Source organism: Amblyomma mixtum, chromosome 3 (genome assembly GCF_055824585.1).
Source record: "Amblyomma mixtum isolate Tamu chromosome 3, ASM5582458v1, whole genome shotgun sequence".
NCBI lineage: Eukaryota > Metazoa > Arthropoda > Arachnida > Ixodida > Ixodidae > Amblyomma > Amblyomma mixtum.
In genome coordinates this window covers 324,628,191-324,650,533 of record NC_143014.1, presented here as the reverse complement: position 1 = coordinate 324,650,533, position 22,343 = coordinate 324,628,191, and the positions used below count along the sequence as shown (strand labels likewise).

The following is a 22,343-nucleotide window of genomic DNA, read 5'->3' as shown; positions in this document are numbered from 1 at the left end:
CATGTAATTTAGACAGAAGTATGCTAGATTGACTCACAAAGATACCCAGGGTTTTTGAAAGAAATGTGGCTGGTTTCCTTGGCCCAGTTAAAGCGCTGAGGTGGTGCCACAGGGACCTAAATTCTTTATCTGATTTTCGTTTTGTTGTATTTTTACATTAGATGAGCAGTGTTCCTGTTGGTCGAGGTGCTTCCCTATAGCTCCTTCGCAGCTATACAGCGACGATCATTCTTCTCTTGACCTCGAAGCCTAACGGAGGGATCCTGCCTCAGCCAACACTTCACACCTCTTTCTTCTACACCTCTAAATTTTTTTCCTTCTTCATATTCGGTGACGTCACGCATCTGCTGATGACATCACCACTTATCCAGGACGGTGTCCACTGGACAGCTTCTCGCCCTCGAATTTCTTCAGGTAAACACAAAATAGAGAATTTGTGGTCCGAGTACGAAATGATTTGGTTACGGAACCCAACACCACTCGAAGAGCAGTGGATGGTTCTTTTACGTGCACTGGGGTCGCACAGTACATGGCCCTCTAGAATTTCATCTCCACCGAAACCGGACCGCTAAGGTCGATTTTCGATGGAGGCGATATTCTAGAGGCCCGTGTACTGTGCGATCTCGGTGCATGTTAAAGTACCCCAGCTGGTCAAAATCTCCGAAGCCGTTCATTACGGCGTCATTGACAGCCTGAGTCACTGTGGGACGTTATAAACACCAATCAACCGTGTAATGTACGCCTGAGCCTCAAAGTTGACAAGGGACGCAGGCAGAAAGCCGCTCGGTACGCGTAAACGCGCGCTCATTCAAGCGACGACCGTGATGTGAGAGATAAAAACCCTGAATGTAGCCATGGCAACCGGTAAAAAAAAGGAAAGTAAAGGTGAAGCCGCGCCTTGGCAGGGGCGGTAATCGCCGTTTTCATACCTTTGTGAGCAGCTGCAGCAGACGGCGTGAACGATGTCTCCTCGAGGCCAGCAGTACACGTTGGTAGGCTTCGCCGCAGACCTGGACTGGAGACCCCTGCGCTTCATTCAAACCATTCCGCAGAACAGGATATGCCACGCCTGTGGATTGGTGTGCAGGATGACAGCACTGTTCCCCTGCATGCACCTGTTGTGCCTGTCCTGCTACGACCGGTGCAGCGGAGACGGGGAGCGGGTGTGCCCTCTGGATGAGCAGCATTTATTGGACACAGACGTCATCTGGACCGAGTGCCCTCCCGATGAGATGCTGGAAAGACAGGTGGGGGCAAACTTATTTTCAAAAGGACGGCAGTAATCTGTTCAGCTCGGTTCAGTTCAGTTTATTTCCTTAAATACCCTTATTCAGGGATTTACATAATGGGTGGGTCTATGGATATAACGTGAGATTTAATTTTCTAACATCAGCTGCGTTATCTCTTCGTGGAATCTTGATGCACAGGTAAGGGCTCCGAACTGAACTGAACTTCTGTAATCTGAACTGAACTTCTGAACTTCTTGAACTTCTTGTAATCTCATCATTGGCCCGACTACTCTCACTGCAGTACGAAGGCGTCTCCAATATCTCTCCAATTAACCCTGTCACGTGACAGTGGCGGCCACCCTATCCCCACAAACTTCTTAATTTCTTTTGTGACGGAACAGCGCAAAACACCGGGACAAGGGACAAGCGCTGACTTACAACTGGTTTTTATTTCGAAGAAACACTGCTTCTTATTCTTCTTCAAACCTTCAAAAACATATGCGTCACAACCATATCGTTCAAGCGTCCAAAAAATTACAACGTACGATAAATAATCACAGATTTATAATCACATTTTTAACATGTCAAATTCTTTCTTTGTCAAAGCAACAGACGGCGTGCTGACACAATCGTCGCGCAGACTTGCTATCGAAGCTGCCTCGATTATTTCACGGACTAACTGGTCTTTGTGATTAGCTAATGCTCTAAGTTTTTGGAAATCAGGTGCACAACTTGTTGAAGGGCAATCTCTGCAATGAATTCCCAGGTTTCTGTAAGCTTGCTCGAAATTAGTTTTGTGTTCTAGTAACCTTTCGTTCATGCACCTGTTAGTCTGCCCTATGTATTGTTTACCACATGTCACTGGCAACGAATAAACAAGGCCTTCAGTACACTCCACAAAGGGGGTTCGGTGCTTTACCGTGCATCCCTGCTTCTTTTTGGTCGGGTCGGAATTGACTCGTCTCCACAGACTTTTGAGTTTATTAGGAGCCGTCATCACAACATTCACGCCAGCTTTTCGACCAATGCTTTTCAGGCAATGGGAAACGTTGTGAATATACGGTATTGCTACCACCGGCCTCCTTTCTTTCTTTTTATTTGCCACATCTTGCTGCTCGGGCCTAGCCCGCATCAGGTGCTTTTTCATCTGCATGGCAACAGATACCAACAGGTGCGAGGGGTAACCCGAGTTGCCAAGCCGTTCCGCCTGCCGAAGAAAGCTCGCTTCCATTTTGTGAACACAGAACTTCCTCAAGGCATTTGTGAGGCACAAGTTCACAATAGCCCTCTTGGTCAGCTTAGAGTGAGCTGATTGGTAGGACATTGGCGCTTTCTCCCCTCTGGGCTCATAGGCCCAGCAGGCATGCCCTCTAGTGAACTCAAGTCTCAGGTCCAAAAATCTGAGTGACCCTTGAGCAGGAAGCTCGTGCGTGACAATAAGTGGCTGCAAAGCCTGCGCAAAGCGACCCACCTCCTCCATTACGGTTTCCAGCGTATTACTGCGTTGGCCATCACAAAGAACAAGATAGTCGTCAACGTACCTAAATACCTTTTTAACACTTGTACCAGCAAGGGTTGCGTTCAGGAGCCTGTCTTTTCGCGCCAAGTACAAATCACTGAGTAGGGGCGCGATACATGAACCGATACATGGGGCGCGATACATGTACCTCAGGTCGACTTTCGTCCTCTGGGAAGAAAAAGTGTATCTCCAGAAACGCGGTGTTTGCATTGTGCATGTATCGCGCCCCTACTCAGTGATTTGTACTTGGCGCGAAAAGACAGGTTCCTGAACGCAACCCTTGCTGGTACAGGTGTTAAAAAGGTATTTAGGTACGTTGATGACTACCTTGTTATTTGTGATGACCAACGCACTAATACGCTGGAAACCGTAATGGAGGAGGTGGGTCGCTTTGCGCAGGCTTTGCAGCCACTTATTGTCACGCACGAGCTTCCTGCTCAATGGTCACACAGATTTTTGGACCTGAGACTTGAGTTCACTAGAGGGCATGCCTGCTGGGCCTATGTGCCCAGAGGGGAGAAAGCGCCAATGCCCTACCAATCAGCTCACTCTAAGCTGACCAAGAGGGCTATTGTGAACTTGTGCCTCACAAATGCCTTGAGGAAGTCCTGTGTTCACAAAATGGAAGCGAGCTTTCTTCGGCAGGCGGAACGGCTTGGCAACTCGGGTTACCCCTCGCACCTGTTGGTATCTGTTGCCAAGCAGATGAAAAAGCGCCTGATGCGGGCTAGGCCCGAACAGCAAGATGTGGCAAATAAAAAGAAAGAAAGGAGGCCGGTGGTAGCAATACCGTATATTCACAACGTTTCCCATCGCCTGAAAAGCATTGGTCGAAAAGCTGGCGTGAATGCTGTGATGACAGCTCCTAATAAACTCAAAAGTCTTTGCAGACGAGCCAATTCCAACCCGACCAAAAAGAAGCAGGGATGCACGGTAAAGCACCGAGCCCCCTTTGTGGAGTGTACTGAAGGCCTTGTTTATTCGTTTCCAGTGACATGTGGTAAACAATACATAGGGCAGACTGGCAGGTGCATGAACGAAAGGCTACTAGAACACAAAACTAATTTCAAGCAAACTTACAGGAACCTGGGAATTCATTGCAGAGACTGCCCTTCAACAAGTTGTGCACCTGATTTCCAAAAATGTAGAGCTTTGGCTAATCACAAAGACCAGTTAGTCCGTGAAATAATCGAGGCAGCTTCGATAGCAAGTCTGCGCGACGATTGTGTCAGCACGCCGTCTGTTGCTTTGACAAAGAAAGAATTTGTCATGTTAAAAATGTGATTATAAATCTGAGATTATTTATCGTATGTTGTAATGTTTTGGACGCTTGAACGATATGGTTGTGACGCATATGTTTTTGAGGGTGTGATGAAGGTATAAGAAGCAGTGTTTCTTCGAAATAAAAACCAGTTGTAAGTCAGCGCTTGTCTCTTGTCCCGGTGTTTTGCGCTGTTCCGTCACAAATGAATAACCAACATGCCCAATCTAGTGTCCTGGTTCTTAATCTCGTTCGCCCGCCTAACTTTCTGCCGCCCCCTGCTACGCTACGGACATCGCGAGCGGTCACAAAACTGGCAAAAAAAATTACACGCCATCGCGCTCTAGCAGCAGATGCGCAGCAGTGAGCGAGGGGGCGTCGGCACATCCGGCTGACCCACCTCGATGACCTGACGCTCGCCTTATCGCCGGCACCAGCGAAGCCGCGCCGCTACCATCACTGCTCGCCAGGGGCGCTCTCAGTGCTTCTTGCAAGAGTTGATTGCTTTGCCGTATCGTGCAGAAAAGCGGGCCTTCGGCAGCATGCGCTTTCTGCTTCGTCAAGATTGCCACCATTTTTAGTCTGCGTGACCGCCTTTGTTTGCTCTTAACTGACAGCGAGTTTCTTGTGCTAAGGTATATGAACGCTTCTGCATCAGTTTTGCAAGTGCGGTAGGAAAAAAATAGCAAGCATGTATTGCCTCCTTTTTCTTAATGATACAAATAGATAATCAACGGCTTAGCACGCGAGGTCATTGAAGACCACTTGCTTCACAAACGAATTAGCTTCCTTACGCCGGTGAAAAGTTTTTTCGTAGAACGTTATTTTCATAGAAAATAACGTTGTCTATGCGTGAGTCGTCCTTGTTCGGTTATATTTTGAACATCTATTTATATCACAAAGACAACGCAGCCAATGCATGCATGTTATATCTTTTTTTCACGCGTTCCCTGGAGCCAAGGAAAATTTTGAGCGTACTTGCCAAACAAACTCGCCGCCAAGTGAAGCGTTGTTTGTACGAAGTTATATATGTTTATTTTTTCAGTTGCAAGAATAGGGATAAATGAGACAATAATAATTAAGGAGCTCATGGCGATACCCTATTTGGACACAAATTTGAACTTCAGTAAAATTTCTCGATTTTTATACTGCCGAGAATCCAAGCTGATAAAGCGGAAAACCGAAATGTACTCAAAACCTCCTGATAAATATGTGTAACGAAGGGTTTTGGTATCGAAGAAACGGACTCATTTTTAACTTTATCTAGAATGTTATTTACAATCAACTCATTTACTCCCTTCAGCAGAATATAGAGCAGTAGTACTTGTCTTTCGTAATGAATAATTTTTCTATTTATGCTGATATTAAAGATCAGTAATCATTTTTTTCAGATGAGGGTGCTTTGAAGTGTGTTATTTATTTATTTGTTTCAGTCAAAGCAGGTATACTTTTGTGCCTCTATTGCTGCATGGACCAAATTACTTTCATTTTATTGTCTTCGTTCTAGCCAAATGCTTTTGCTGGCGAGAGCCGCATTGGCGCATATTCGTCTCGATAACTAATCAACGTTTTGCTCAGAAAGTCATTCAGCGTTACGTTTCAAGCGTAGCTTGCTGGAGTTTGCACTTATTTCCAAATTTTTGCTTTGGTTTCACAACAAAATATATTACACAAACAGCTTCCCCCACCTCTCCCCACTTTTCAACATTCATTGTTGTAGCTGTGGTGCATGTGCCAAGCGGCTGCTTAGACGCAAATGCATGCGACCGTATTCGGCCCGCGGCGGCCGCACTTTCATGCAGTCGAAATGTAAAAACTCCCGCGTGCTGTACGATGACAGCGCACATTTATTTACTTGTTTTTAAATACCCCCGACTGTCCTTCGCAAGCCAAGGCGCGAGTGGATACAGAACACCCTATAGTCGGATACAACTCTACTAAGTGGCTTACCCCGTCAAAGGACACCGCCCCCCCCCCCCCCCAGCCAATGGCGTCGGCCGATTCTCAAGCCCCTGCTAGGGTGGCAATGCAGGGAGCGGTGCCACAATGGAGAGAGGGGCCTATCCCCGACTGTGGCGATAGGGGACTATCGCCTTTTATCTACCACTCCCTGGTTTGCCACACTGGCAGGGTCACGAGAATCGGCTGACGCCATTGGCTGGAGGGGGGTCCTTTGAGGGGGAAGAGCCGCTTCGTACTCAACTTGTATCCGACGATAATGGCGCTTACATAGAATAGTAAAATAAACATCCGTTCAAAAAATTATACTAAAAAAAAGACTAACTCCGGAAGGTATAAGAAACTCTTGGAGGTTTCTCATGGCTGATATGCAGCTTTGTGACTTAGAACCCCACAAAGTAACGCCCCCGCCCTTCCCCCTACCTGCTCCAATCTCCAGTTTTCAGTCTATATTTTGTTTACTGTCTGATTGCCTCCTTGCTCGAGAATGGTTAACTCGTAGTTATCAATAGAAACAGATCATTCTTTCTTTCACTGGCCCGAACTGCATGCGTTTCCATCGTCGAAAATTGGCTTTTTTTTTCTCGAAATGGCATTCAACATAATTATCTCCCTATCAATCCTGATAGTTATCTATCGGTTACCTCTAATCATCAAACAGCAGTGTTTGCGTACATTTTTAAAGCAACAAAGACCAATAAATAAATGAATGAATGAATGAATGAATGAATGAAACGAATAAATCCTGCCAAGCAAGCCTATTTCCTTCTTTCGTTATATGCATTATTTCTAATTTTATTTTAATTATTGAGCCTTTATCAGCCACTATTTTCCTCACTTCCAGGTTATGTGCTGGAACGAAGAAAACGGCTGCGGTGCTGTGATGGCCGCTTCGGAGATCTCTCAACATTTCCAACGCGACTGCGGACACCACTCCACTCGCTGCCCCAAGTGCGCGGCCTCGGTTCTCTGCAGCGACGTCTGCGCGCACCTGAGGTCGAACTGTGCAAACCAGGGGGCGCCTCCTGCGCCGGAATGCGGAGGACAGGTTGTGCGCAGAGACGAGCCACCTGCTTCGACAGCTTCGAGCCGAGTGTTGGAAGAGCAAGCCCGTGAAATGAAGGCCCTTCTGGAGCAGGTGCTTAGTGAGAGCAGAGCGCTAGGCGACCGACTGAGCGAAATCTCGCACGGCCAGAACGCCTCCACAGAGACGCTAAAGAACGAACTGTCACAGGCAACACGCCAAAGCCACGACACTTTAACACAAAGCATTCGCGAAATAACCGCGTTATTGAGGAGACGAAACGGTCAACAATCCACACTGTTTCCACTGGGAAGGCCGCACTGGAAGAGACACTCAGAGGCGAGTTAGTGAGTGTCATTCGAGAGAACGGTGAGAAATATTCACGGCTTGCAGGTGTCATCGATGCTGCAAAAGCTGAAGCGAAAGAAAATTTCCAGAAGGCATTGGACAGCATTGGCCTCGTTGTTAGGCACAAGAAGCTACAAGTGCAGCAGTGCGAGTTTTTTGTAAACGGTGTGGAAACACTCAAACAAGAAGCGTTGCAGGAGTGGGATGCTGCTTATTCCAGCGAGCGGGTGTACCTTCGCGGCTACTGCATCTCACCTGGAATTGCTCTAGAAAAAAATGGCGAATCTGTGACCCTGCATTTGGGGCTACAAGTGCACAAGGGGGACATGGGCAGCTTTATTCAGTGGCCACTCGAGCACCGAATGAGGCTGAGCGTCGTGCACCCAGAAGGAGGCGCAAAATGCCAGCTCGAAGGGAAACCGTGGCGATTATATCCAGAAACACAGAGGCCTTTACAATCATCTAACGGGGCCGTTTATTTTGGAACCCGTTCCCTTAACCTAGGCGACCTCACCCGCGACGGCTACGTGCACGGAGACCAGCTTCGAATAATATTTGAGTTTCTGCTGTGACTCACACTGGCTCGAGAGACAAAAGAGCACTTTTGTATCTGAAACTCCAATAACGTGGGTCGCGTGATTTCCTGCTACAATCTACTAATGGAGAATTAGTCCAGCAGATCATTCTCTGCACTAACTGGGAGGCGTGCATAACTCCTGTAGTGCTTTATTTACTCTGTGTGTGGTAGGAGTGCAATACTAATCGTTAAAAATGGTTCTTCGCAAAGGTTTAACTTCGGCTTTTTCATCACCGTTGGCGCCCGGAAAAAGCTGAATTTCGTTCTAATAGTTAACTTCTTTAAAAAATGGAGAGGCGGACTATTGCAAATTCAGAGATAGAGCTATCCGCTATTATTAGGTACATAACTCTTTTAAATTTGGAAACGTGATAACTTTTGGCGCTGCGGATTCACAAATTTGCTCCGTTTTTCATGATATTTGAAAACTGCTCTACTGCGTAGCAATGACAGCGATGCCCACAAAATGACGTCACTCCATGGCACATGTCCCACCTCACCGGAGCGCAATTTTTTGATTCCACGATAAATTATGAATCTTTTTTAAGCCACAGGGGCGAAAGTAATCGATTTTACGCAGTTATTGATGCTTATTACAGCTATTACTGGGAGGCAGCTACACATCTCTAATTGGGACCAGGCGACGATCTGTAATGGCTAAAAAGTTGCCTTTAAGTTGCAGTTAACTAGCTTGCAAATTTACTTGATTTGCTTCTCTGTTGATGTTTTTTAACCTGAAAACTATATTTCAAACTGAAAACTGCTATTTTTAAACGACAATTGCAGTCTCCTATGAAACTGATGGTATGTAGGAGCCCAACTGTTTCCACTGATGAAATTGTGTGTTGCAACCGCAACTCTGAACTAAATGATTAAAATGTTTTGTAAAGTAAAATTATCTTGCGTTTTCTTCTTTTTAACTTTAAGAATATATAAGTTTATGAATGGAGGCACATAATCTATACAAAGCAGCTTTTTAGCCGCTGGTTGTTATCTGAATTTAAAATGGCAAGAGTTAATTTTTAAACTTTTAGCAATATTGGTATCGTCCTACTTTCTCGTTATTTTGGAGTGATTTTACGGCGCACGTCACTCCCCATTCACTTCCAAGAATCACAGAGTCTGTACCGCCGTCCCGAAAAGCAGCAAGATCCTACTGGAAAGTAGCGCCGACTTACGCGGCATAAAACCCCAACACCCACCCAAACTCCACACCCGTTGACTGTTTACTGCTCACGATATTATCCAACACTGCTAGCGCCGCACTTCCACACTCGACTTCTGTGTCCTGTTTATGACTGGATGTGCTGCCGCGCGTGACAGTGCGCTGCGCTCGCTTGAGGCACGCCCATCCTGCACACTTAGCTCGACTTTCGGAAGTTCCACCTAGATTTATTTCACACTCTTATGGCCGTCCTCATTACACACCACCCCAGTACCACGTTTCTTTCGCCTCTCACGCCGGACGCCCGCCTGATATGGATGTATGACAGACCGAGCTTCAATCACCCCTGCCCTGCACACTGCCCATAGTCTGAGCCCTCATATCCACAGCCCCAAAATCCATGACGGCTTCCTGCTCCCGGCTATCCCATGTACCTCACGAAAACGCATTCATTAAAACTTACCGACTATTCACTGCGTGTTTACCGAAAGCCTGAAAAGTAGCTTGAGAAGTATTCGGCGTGGATGAACACTTAGTAACCTTAGTAACCTGCAGTTTGCTTCAGTAGGACTTGGTGGTGTTGGTAACTCATTATTTCAATTTGAAGGTAGCGCTGTTAGGAAGGCCGCGGAATGTATGACACGACAGAGAAGAACGCTGCTTTACAATTGCTTCATTTTTCGCTACAGGGGTAATAATGATAGGCTTTATCAGATCACATGAGCTCAAGAGGGCGGCGCCTGCGGTTAGCATGCTATTGTCTTAGCTCACACTATCTAATCTTCTTTCCATCCATAGCAAAGAAAGAAAAATAATTCCTAGGAACAAAATCATGCCTCTCTATATCTTCGTCGCCGTCACTAGAGATCACCTCCTTTCGCTGCAAAAAATATAGGTACTTCGATGCGGCGATTTCTTTCTCGACTGATGATGAGCTGGACGCAATTACGGCTATTGAAAAATTTTCATTGTGGCCACTACATTAAGAGTTTCCTTTAGTGCCATTCCTCGAAATGTGCGTCACTGCAATCGCTATATTGTGGTTTCGAAGAAATAGCAGGTATGGCATTGGTGATTCCAGCGATGTTTCCAGTCATAGTGAATAGGCATAGAACCGTATTTATCCGTGAAGCGAAGATAAATGCTGCGAACCGTGCATCATTGTCATTAGCTATGTGGAGCGTGAGCCGAATGGACGCACTAATTTGCTGTTCAGCGTCTTAGTATTGTTGCGCGTCCAAAAAATTAAAAAGATGCTGGTGTCATCGAGGACCCTTTAGAAATTATCACGGCGAAATCATAAGGTAGTGTGCTAACGACGAGCATCCTATGCTTATCTGTGGCAGGCACCACATGTTAACAATTGGGCGCCAGGCATTGTGTACCATAGTTTCGCTGTATTTTATCTTCATGGACGAGTTTAGTTTAGTCCATCTTCAGCGCAAATGTAATCTTGGGTTTCGGCTGGAGTGGCCTTGTCGGAACAGAAAGCATTTTCAGGTGGTTTTGCTGTGCACAAATGTTGAAAAAATAAACGGGCGTGAATGCAGGTACCACAGGACAGAGCGGTAACAGCAGAAAGACCTATCAGCGCTGCCGGACAGACAAATATTCTTAAGAGGAGAACCAATTGAAAAGGACAAGGGTAGAAAGAGAGCTGTAAATCACGACGACTGGGTGTACGACGACGACCACTCAGTCGTCGTGGTGCACGCCCCTCTTGTCGTCCTTGTCTCTTTTTTTGTTTATTTATTCATTCAGGATAACCCCAAGGGCCCTCATTTAAAGGGTTCTCTGGTTCTCCTCTTCATTATGTACCAACTGGCCCAGATTTCCACTCTTCTGAGTAAATATTGTTCGATAACGCTGATTATCGGTGCTGATTATCGATCGGTGCTGATTAAACTGGCATCGTTCATTGGACGCAAGTGCAACGTCTTCAGAGACAACAGGGCAAATTCGGGGGGTGAAGATGGGTGTTCGTTTGTGGGTGAGGCTTACGGGAGGGTAAAGCTGGGTTGTTTGCTGGGGAGCAATGTACTTCGGAGGTAGTAGGTGGGTGGTGGGCAGTGGTGGGCGGATTGTGGATGGAGGTCTCCTACGGCACGGAAGCTTTATCACACAACACCAGATAGACTCATTTCGCCGAGATAAGGCCGTAGTGCCAACCCATTCAAAAGCTGTGCCCTGTGCGATGTCAGCATTCGTGAAAGGTGCACTGAAAAGGAATCTAAACTCGTCTTTTTGCAGCGTGATCTCGATCTACACGTTCCAAGCATCTTTACAAACTTCGAATTATTGCCCTGTGCGGCCAATTTCTACAATTTAAACCGGATTAACGTCCGGCTCCCGCTTTTTTTTAATTCCCTGCAGACGGTGGGAGGAGTCTTTCAACGCATGGAGTGCCTTTCAGGCAGTGGGGTGGCTGCTTTGCTTTTGCTTCTATTTCGTTTTCTTTTTAGGTCTCCGTGAATCAATAGATCTAGTCAGAGGCTACATAGCTGCAAATTTGGCCCACGGAAATAAAAATACGCATGGACTATTTGCTTTCACCGATCACCGCCGCCGATGGCCCAGCGGCAAGCCGCCACGGGACTGGTTGAAAGGTTGGTCGACTTCTCCAACCGTCTGCAGGGAATTTAAAAAAAAATACGCGGGAGCCGAGACGTTAAATCGAATTCAAATTAGAGAAATCGGCCGCACAGGGCAAATTCGAGGTTTCTAAGAACACTCGGAACGTGTAGATCGTGTTCCGGCGAGAACAATACGAGTTCAGATTCCTCTTCAGTGCACCTTTAAGAATTTCAGGGGGTCTAACTTAATCCAGAGCCAATTTTTTTCCAATTCTCTTAACGTGTGCGCGTGGCGTTCAACAACGCAAACACGGAGTCTCTCAAAAGTAGAGGCAACAAGCCTCGCCAGAGTTCTCGCCTTTTCAACCTTGAAGTATGGGAAGGATCGCTTTGTCTGAACGCACCTTTGTTATCTGAACCGAACATTATCATAGGCCGTTAATTCCGAAACTTTCCATGCGAAGCTCCCCATTATTTTCTAAACTTTTTGCTTGTCCGTTAAGAAAACCGCCTGGAACATAGAGAGGTCGTCATGCTTGCGAAGTTAGCATGACGTTATTCGCATCATACGCAAACAATATGGAGACGATAAAGCAGCCACATGGAAATTATATTGGAAGCTTTATTAATTGCGTACACCCGGCCAAATATTGAACTTGCGTGACTTTTGCATTCCTAATTCCACCTTGTAAAAGGCTTTTGTCGGGAAAACCGCTGACATATTCACTCTGTGATTTGTCGTGTGTGGTGGAATTTCGCGGCTCATTATTTTCATGTTATGCTTAAGTAGACTAATTTGCTGCTTAAATCAAAATTATTAGTAATCATCATCGTCTGCGGCAGCGACGAGCCAAAAGAAGTTCGATACTCAGCAATGGTTCCTGTTCATCTTGCTTCTTCCTCTGGGTAAATTACATCTACTCCCAAGCCAGACAAGAGCGAGATAAGCGAGAGCGAGATAAGAGCGATTGCGCCACCAGAACTATTGCTACGTATGCCCATTGTTTTGGATCTTCGTAGCCGCATACGATGAAGATTACTAATAATTTTGATTTCATCAGGCAGTTAGTCTACTTAAGCGTAACATGAAAAAAAAAATATGCCACCACACACGCCAAATTAAGGATTGAATATGCCAGCGGATTAGCTGAGTGAAGCCTTTTATAAGGTAATTATAGATGCAAAAATCACGCCAGTTAAAGATTTGGCCGACGGTACATATTCCGCATCATATTCACCCTGTACTCTTGAGATTTCGCGCTCGTGATTCAGGAATACGGAACGAAACGATACAGTAGGAGTAGGGCAGGACATTTAGATTGCAGAAAACCATATTGCTTGTACCATTTGCCTATAAAGGGATCCTTGTCGTTGCTCGATGTGAGCCCTCGGCACTGGCCGAAGGCTCACTTTTGGGGCGACAGCATTACTTCACTAGGAATCCTGAAAGCCGAGATGTTTATCCAGGGAGATGTTACGGCCTGTATCAAAACCCCGCTCCATGCGCATTATTCTCACAATCTACTCCAGTGCGGTATTCCCTACGTACCACACGACAGTCAAGTATGCAGGAATAATAAAGGACCAAAATGGCTATACCACGATCTAAATTATGAAACCTTTTCTTTAGCAGTACGGGTTTTACAGTGCGTTTAGAGACTTCTTCTCACTTATGGCCATGCGGTAGCAATTTATTCTTTAGCAGCAATTAATACGACACTTCGTGGCATCGCATTTACCGGAAAGACGCGATAAGCGTACTTTCATTACATACGTGTATTCCAGGAAGCGAGGACATGTGAATCCGACGATAACACCGCGATTGTAGCGTTGACTACCCCTGAAAATAAAAACAATACATAGGGACAGATAATACTTTGGTGTTCAGGGAAGTCTACCCCGCGCTCATTCTAGAGCAGTTGACGATGTCTCCCGGAGACATATCCTGCACGTTGATGGGCTTCGCCGCAGAACTCGACTGGAGGCCCCTGCGCTTGGTTAAACCGATTCCTGGGAACGAGTTGTGCCGCGCCTGTGGACTAGTGTGCAGGAAGACCGCACTCCTACCGTGCTTACACCTGCGGTGAGAGTCCTGCTACGGTCAGTGCGCAGAGATCGGTCGGCGAGTGTGTCCTCTCGACGACCAGCCCTGCCAAGACGAAGAAGTCGACTGGAAGGAGCCCCTACCGACGACATATTGACAAGAAAGGTAATTTACGGCGAACAAAGTTCAAGAACAACGCGGAAAATTATTTTAGTTTTATGGTTTGAGCATCCGCCTCGCATGCGGGAAGTTCGGGGTTCGATCCCCAGTGCCGGCGAGTACCCACAGGTGATACAATGTGTACAAGCTTTCCCTAGGGCTGGTGCTCGGCTTCTTTACGGTGAAATGCTTGAATAATGGGTCTTTGACACCATATAAAGTGGAGTAAACATCCCTGTGCCTTGGCGTTCATTGGCCTCAGGTGCCCTTCCGCCATAAAAATTCATCATCATCAGTTTTAATTTTAGGTCATACCTTGTAATTTTCAGGATTGCATACCGCTCACAAAGACAAACTTTTTGCGTTAACTGAAGCATTTTAATAAATACAACCAGTTTGCAGTCGTCAGGATAGACCGGCTCGGTCGTGCTGTAGGTACAGACATGTTCCGAAAAAACGATTCATTTCTCGATGCATACCAGGCGTTCCAGGAAGCGCTGAATTTGAAAAAATAGCTTTTAGAGGTAAAAATATGGCTTTTTCAGCGTACTATTGCTCGTGTTGGTGGACACCAGCAAACCAATGAATCGTCTTAAGTAGTAAGGTGTTTAACTAATTTTTAACAAGTATTTTATAACTAGTGCTGTTAGGCTCCTAGTTGCAATTAGAGATTGGCTGCCGGTCGTTAGTAGTAGTCATATCAGTTTTCATAATTTCGAAATCGCGATTACCCCTGGCGCTGCGGCTCCACAAAATTTGGCTCTTTTGGCTTGTTACATGCACTGGAAAGGTTGATTTGGCTGTATGCTTTTCGAAAGCGCATTTATTTTGGCACGTTGTTACGAAATGGACAGACGACCGGATACAAATCTCTGATTGCAACCAGTTGTCTAGCTGTGATAGTTAATAAGTTAATTATCCGAAAATGGTTAGCTACAGTACTACTTAAGAGAAATCATCGGCTTTCCGGCGTCCGCAAACAATGGTAACACTATACCGCCAGCGCCGTATTTTAACCCCAAAAAGCACATTTTTTAAAATTGAGTCTTCCCAGGAACACCTGGAATAGAACAGTGCGGAAAGGTGAGGCCGCTAGCTAGTTGTCTAGCTGTGATAGTTACTAAGTTAATTACCCGAAAATAGTTAGCCAGAGCACTACTTAAGAGAAATCATCGGCTTTCCGGTGTCCGCAAACACTGGCAATACTATACCGCGAAAGCCGTACTTAAAACTCAAAAAGCACATTTTTTTTTTTAAATTAAGTCTTCCCGGGAACGCCCGGAATAGAACAGTGCGGAAAGGCGAGGCCGCTATTAGGGGAATTTTCATTGCGACCGGTAGATTTTTTGGTTCATTCCGTGTCATTCATTTCAATGCTTGTCACTGCTATTGTTCTGGTGTACTGAACAAACAACAGGCATCGATCTTTGCAGTGAATAGTAAAGTATGGGATGTGTGCAAAGGCAGAATACACCGCAGTGGTGCCCAGGCAGAGATCCAGCTATTGCCATGAAGAGAAGATAAATAGCACAAAACATGTCCCAATTGTCACCAGTTCAGCTAAGCAAAAAGCGAATAAAACCAATAATTCCATTTTTTAAATCCAAACACCTGTTAGGGGGGCCCCACGGATAAAGGTTAAATGATTCACGTTCATAATCTATCATGCCACCGTCAAGGGGGAGTACACTTTCGACGCGCATTCTGTGCTCTTATCTTTGTCAAGCATCACGAGGAAAGAATACCGTGCCAGCCATTCTGCAGCACAGGTCCCCCCCCCCCCTTTTTTTTATCGAAATGAAGGGGTGTAGTACAAGCTCAAGATATATCCATTGTTGGCTTGGGATAGCGGCTTTTGTGTGGACAGACACCAACCAAAGGTGGTTTTCCTGCATTGCAAATTGTCGAAGAAATAAAGAAGTTTGAATGGCTTGCACTAATGTCATGATGATCTCCATTTTGGTAGACTAGAACAACAATAAACAATGTCAAGAAAGGAAGGCGCATATAAACGCTGTTGATGCAAAATTAAAGCGCTCATAATCAATCTTGAGGCGCAAAACATGGGCAACATCAGGGCGTGCACAGCACCGCAGTGATGCCTTCGCTCATTCGGGAACGACTTTCTAGTCCAGTTCACCTATTCGTCGAAGTATGTTGTTAAGTTTCCCAAGTATCGCCGTAATAGTTTTATTGCGAAAGCAATCCGTCACGAAGTCTAATCGGGTCTTTAGGATGTGCCTGGCTTGGCTTGACCGTGAGTGCGATCCTAACGCAGACGGTCGACGCAGCCGATCGCAACTTGCTGCGGCAGCTTGTGCAGGAGGGCGAGGGCGCTCTCCTCATGCGGAGGTACATTGAGCCATGTAGAGGTGGAACTTTGGCAGCTGCGTGGTATCGGGTTTCATGCACCCGAGTGCGCCGGGCGGCCTGGTTTTTTTTTAACTTCAACAAGTCGCGCCGATAATCATCTTGGCTCGCTGCAAATGGACTCTTTAACTTGAGCGTACGCAGTGAGCGCCTTTGCGGGTAACGAATGCGCATGCCAAGAACGCTTCGTATCTCGTCGCGCATTACGGGCGTACGCACGCTAAAAGCCGTAGCGCGCGCGCGCTACGCGCACGTTACGGGATGCGCTGATAAGATGGCATCGCCCTGCTCGCCCACTTTGGAAGAATACTTGTCACCGCTACATTCTTCGACTCGATAGCTCGCTCGAGATACTTGCTCTTCGCTTTTACTTCGCGCACTCTCACCCGCACGTAGAGGTATGAGCGACAAGCCCCTGTTTATTCAGGAAATGGGATATGTTCCCGCTCTTAGGCCTAAGGAAATGCAGAGTGTCTTCCTCTTAGTAACATCATCTGGCGATGGAGTTCTCTTACTTTTAGTCAGGTTTTATATTTTATTCTATTGAGATAGTTTTGCTTCTTTTCAGGAAAAAAAAGGCTCGTAATGCACCCACCTGTGCTATCATCCATAATTACGGAGGGGAAGGGGAGGGGGGGGGGGGGGGTTGAATTCAACCCAGCGCGTTGATGTGCTTTGACGTCTTGACACTAGATCGCGCCACTGTTTAGGGAAGCTACGGCATTCTGGCTATTTCGACGAGTTACATGCACTGGAGAGGTTGCTTTCTCTTCAAGGTTCTCGAAAGAGTATGTATTTTGGCGCGATGTACTTGTCGCCGCTGCATTCTTCGAAGCGATAGCTGGCTCGAAATGCTTCCTGTTCGCTTTTATTTCGCGCTCTCTCGCCCACACGTAGAGGTATGAGCGACAACAAGCCCCTAATTTTTCGGGAAATTGGCGAGGGTCCTGCTCTTAGGCCTAACTAAATGCAGAGAGTTTCCACAATGATTTCCTCTGAGCAACGTCATCTGGCGTTGCAGTTCTCTAGCTTTTAGTCAGGTTTTACATTTTATTCTATTGACATAGTTTTACTTCTTTTCAACAAAAAAAATGGCTCCTAATGCACCCACCTTTGCTATGATCAATAATTACGGGGAAAAAAAATTCAACCCAGCGCGTTGATGTGCTTTGGTGTCATGTCACTAGATGGTTCCTCTGTTTGCATGTACACCTGAGGGACGCTACGGCATTCTGGCTATCTCGACGAATTACGTGGACTGGAGAGGTTGCTTTGTCTGCAAGCTTCTCGAAGGAGTATGTATTGGTGCGATGTAGCCAGAGTTTGTTGGTCACAACGCCGAGGGTAACCGCGGTTTCAGAACTCTAAAAACTGCTGTGGATATTACTTACGGTAATCTAGATGCTTTTCAGTAGTGAAGGAACCTAACAGTAATAGTTAAAAAGTTAACGGTTCAATATTAGTGAGCAAGCCCGCTAGTTAGCACGTCTTACCGGTATACTGATGAACTACACCACTGACAATGCTATACCGAAAAAAGTGCTCTTCGAACTCAAAAAGCCCGTATATAAAAATTGTGTAAAATATTAGTGACACACGTGCCCTGTATGCGGAAACAATCTCACTGTAACCAACGTGTTATTTGTATGCATAAAACTTGAAAAACTCGAGGAACAAGTTTAAATTGATTTAAAATGACCACATTTTTTTCACGTAACATTCCTTTTAGATAAAAATGCCCTTTTTTATTTGTCCATTGTTTTGAGACTACTATGTGAAGCTAATGGAGCAAATTAAGAATACATTCTGATCAAATGCAGTATATACAAGACAACAGACATTGCAAACCCTATAGCCGTAGTTTCTTATGCGCCATAAGCTAAACAGGATACAACAAAACACAAAAGGTTCCCCCTGAGTGTGCGTTTAGCAGTGCACGAACGCACTGACACATTCGTTCAGTCATTTTCATCCCCTGTGCTTACCAATCAGATGCCAGCTATAAATACTGCCAATTATCACCTCATGGAACCCATAATATTTGAAGCAACTGGCATCAAAGCCATAATAAACAAATTAAAACCCAAATTATCTTGTGGAGTCGACGAGATCAATGTTAAATTTTTCCAACATACCGTGGAATACTGTTCAATAATACTACAGTGCATTTTTTCTCAGTCGTATAACTCTGGCAGTATACCTCATGATTGGAAAACTGGAAAAGTAATCCCCATCCACAAGTCAGGCCCAACACATAATCCGCTCAACTACAGGCCCATTTCCCTTACATCCGTACCATGTAAAATTATGGAACACATTATATACACGCATCTAGTTAACTTTCTTGAAGATAACTTTTTTTCCAGTGTGCAGCATGGATTCCGTAAAAATTTCTCCTGTGAAACTCAGCTAGTCTCTTTCACTAATGATTTGCATGCCTATCTAGACTGTGGTTTTTCAATTGATTGCATATTCCTCGATTTCTCCAAAGCTTTTGACAAAGTTAACCATACACTACTTCTTCATAAACTAAGCTTCCTAAACATAGAACATGCAATAATTGACTGGATTAATGCTTTCCTCGCATCCCGCGTTCAGTTTGTAACCACTAATGAAGTGAACTCACCCTCGGCCCCAGTTCAATCCGGCGTTCCGCAAGGGTCGGTTCTAGGTCCTCTCTTATTCCTGATTTATATAAATGACTTACCTTCTCACGTTTCTTCCAAAATTTGTCTTTTTGCAGACGACTGTGTGTTATACCGTAAACTAACGGATGCTTCAGATGCTTTATTAATTCAGAATGACCTCAATAATATTGTGGAATGGTGTAATACATGGTGGATGGAATTAAATATTAACAAATGCAAATCAATGAGGGTATCTCGCACTAACCACGTAAGTCCCACTTATATGCTTAATAACGTCTCATTAGAATCGGTGACATCATACCGGTATCTGGGAGTTCTCATTACCAATAATCTATCTTGGAAATCGCATGTCAATTACATCACTTCTAAAGCCAGTAGCACCCTTGGATATATACGCCGTAATTTCCGCCTCGCACCATCATCATTAAAATTACTATTGTACACAACTTACATTCGTCCACAACTTGAATACGCGTCATCTGCCTGGGATCCCGGTCACGTAACACTCATACATTCTCTTGAGGCAATACAAAATCGCTCTGCCCGGTTTATCTTAAACAACTACCAAAGGACCGCTAGTGTTACTAATATGAAAACCTACTTACAACTACCACTTTTATCGACACGAAGAAAGCTATCTCGCCTGTCTCTCTTTCATAAAATATACCATCATAACACAACCTTGCGCTCTCTTTGGGTTCAACCACCGTCATACATTTCAACTCGCCGTGACCACAGCAAAAAGGTACATATTCCACACTCAAATACGCTTGCATATTCATACTCGTTTATTCCTCTGACAAGCAATGACTGGAATAACCTACAGCATCACTAACAAGTATATCTGAAATTGAGAACTTTAAATCAGCATTACACAGTTTCTTTTCATAGCTAGTGCTCATATCATCATCATGGCGTTCATAGATGGGGTTCATATTCCCAATACGACTGTTTGTTTATTAGGAACTGCATTCCTTGTTTATTATTTGTTTTCCTTGCCATATTTTTCTGTATTTATTAACACCGTTACTGATGTCGTAGTTTACTCTTTGTACCTTTGTTCTTTTTCATTCTTTTTGTATGCTTACTTTCGTTTTTCTACTGGTTTTACAGAGATTGTGTATATTTTTTACTAATAACTTTTTTGTCTATATTGTGTATGCCTCTGCATCCGCCCCTCCCCTCTATAATGTACATTTGTACCCTGAGAGTATAATAAATAAATAAATAAATAAATAAATCAAGACGCTGAGTGCATGAATGGTTATTCTGTAGGATGGCTCCACAGTAACTGTTATCTGGTATTTGTAGGTGAAATGCTGGAACCAAGAAAATGGCTGCGTGGACGTAATGGCCCCTTCAGAGATCTGGCAGCATTTCCAACGGGTGTGTGGTCACCACTCGGTCTCCTGCCCCAAGTGCTCGTCCACCGTTCTCGGCAGAGACGTGTGTACGCACCTGAGATCAGAGTGTCGTGCCCTGGAGACACCATTCACGTCGGAATGCTATCGACACTCTACTTTCAGGCTGGAAACGGGGATTTTGTCTTCCTTCAAGAGAGCACTGAAACAGCAGGGATGTGAAATAAGACGCTTCTTCGAGCGATTCCCTGTTGACAGGAGTTCACGTGAAAACAAATTCAACGAAACTTGCCACAGCGTGAACGCCTTCAAAGAAACGCTGAGGCAAGAATTGATCGCTTTAAATGAAAGCTTGAAAGGATTGCCGGAGCTAATGAAAGAGAGTTTGGGCAGTTTCGCGGACAGAGTGCGCGAAGTCGTGGCTTGTAATGAGCAAATGAAGGAATCTCTGGAAGGAAGAAAGGAGCAAACAGAAAATCTTGCCAGCTCTATAAACGCAGTAACCGAAAGACTGAAAAAGGACCTTGTGATTTCTACCAGTCTGAAAGCGGACAGGCTGGCGCAAATTGCTGACGCCGTCGAAGCATGCACGGAAAGGAGTGAGAAGACATTGCTCTGGACCAAAGAACAGTTCTGGATTTCTGGCCTGTACGTGGACCACTGCGTCTTTTTTGTCAGAGGTGTGGAAGCCCTCAAAGAAGCCACTTTGAGAACCGGCTCTGCTGACTATGACGGTTGGAAGGTATACCTCCGCGGCTACTGCATATCACCCGGAGTATGGTTCGAGAAAGAAGGTGATTCAGTGATGTTATACCCGGCTGTCCAGCTGCACAAGGGTGACATGGACGATTCTGTTACGTGGCCATTTGCGTACAACATTAAGCTGAGCGTCGTGCATCCGATGTCCGGGGCAAAATACATAAACATTGTTACACCGGGCCCGTTCGGAAACCTTGAAAGGCCTACGAATTCAAGCAATCAGCTGACTTGGTTTCCGACTTCCTTGAAGCTAGAGGACCTTACCCGTGACGGCTATGTGCACCACGACTGGCTTCGCGTGAAGTGGGAGCTGCTGATTTGAGTTACACTCCAATAAGGACAGCGGCCTCAACGATATCCAGTTTAACTGCCTGTCTTTTAAACTGATCAGCAAGGTTCTACAGTCTTAGTTAGTTCAATGCTGGAGTCCTTTCCGCCAGAACTGGCAGCTATTGAGAGACCTTAGCCTTTGATAATATTAGCAAAGCTCGACTGATTACAACAGTATGTAGAGTCTGTCGCATGCAAATCATAGCCGCTCATGTTTTTCCTTGGATAGCCTGCATGAGATTGCAACTTCAACAGCATTTTTTTTGTCCTCTAAGCAGGGTTGTCGACATATACAAAGGATGGACAAACTTAGTGTAAATATCTATGGATGTTCAGATGATACCAGTTTAAGCTTGCCTTCCACCTTGCACATTTAAGAGGAGCGACCTTCTTTCAACGTTCCCCGGGATTGCATGCCGAAGCAGGAAACAGTGCTGCCTTGATTGGGGAGAACTAACGAAGGGGGCCGCGTGTTTAACAGGAATGGCAACGCATCGATTTGTTCGTGTTGTCTGATCATCTCGGATACTCGCTTTGACACAGACACGGATCATGACGAACAAGAGAGAAATAATGCATTTATCTTAATATTTGATTTAATTGGTGGGAGTACATGCTTGTTTGCTCTCGTGTACAAGAATCGCCCTCAAGTCGTTGTGGCCATGAGTTTATGCTATAGCTTTTTACATGCTCGTTTGTCTTGTTTTCATTTAGAAGAGCAATAGGTTTGAAAAACTTTGAGATCACTGTGTCGCACGCATTGGAGCAATGCGAAAGCAAAACGCCCACACGCTATATCGACGTCCATGACTGTTCTGACGTCCATGCACAGTATCGTCGTCCATGGCTGTTCTGACCCGCTTTTTTCACGTTTTTTTCGCTTGTAATAAATGGACTAATTGCTCGTCATCTACAAAACTTTCTCTCACGGCAACATTTTACCGCTCACTATCTGTCACAGTCACACTTTCACATGTTTGTCTTGAAAGAGCAATGTAATCATGCGGAAAAAATTGC

At 45.2% G+C, this 22,343-nt stretch overlaps 1 protein-coding gene and 1 pseudogene across 1 annotated transcript; both read left to right on the top strand.

Moving 5' to 3' along the window:
* Positions 1-740: 740 nt before the first annotated feature.
* Positions 741-7,912, top strand: LOC149355808 (uncharacterized). The gene is made up of 3 exons (XM_089576196.1): positions 741-1,247; positions 6,813-7,335; positions 7,386-7,912. The coding sequence occupies exons 1-3, from the start codon at positions 963-965 to the stop codon at positions 7,910-7,912; spliced, it is 1,335 nt and encodes a 444-aa protein (XP_089432322.1). The 5' UTR covers positions 741-962.
* A 5,668-nt stretch (positions 7,913-13,580) lies between these two features.
* On the top strand, positions 13,581-21,318 carry LOC149355807 (uncharacterized; annotated as a pseudogene).
* The last annotated feature ends 1,025 nt before the right edge of the window (positions 21,319-22,343 follow it).

What these genes read in the sequence shown, in the direction of transcription:
- LOC149355808 (XM_089576196.1), top strand. Translation starts at nt 963, where the DNA reads ATGTCTCCTCGAGGCCAGCAGTACACGTTGGTAGGCTTCGCCGCAGAC. An exon ending in ATGAGATGCTGGAAAGACAG is followed by an intron (nt 1,248 to 6,812) that starts GTGGGGGCAAAC and finishes CCTCACTTCCAG; the next exon opens with GTTATGTGCTGGAACGAAGA. An exon ending in GAAGAGACACTCAGAGGCGA is followed by an intron (nt 7,336 to 7,385) that starts GTTAGTGAGTGT and finishes CACGGCTTGCAG; the next exon opens with GTGTCATCGATGCTGCAAAA.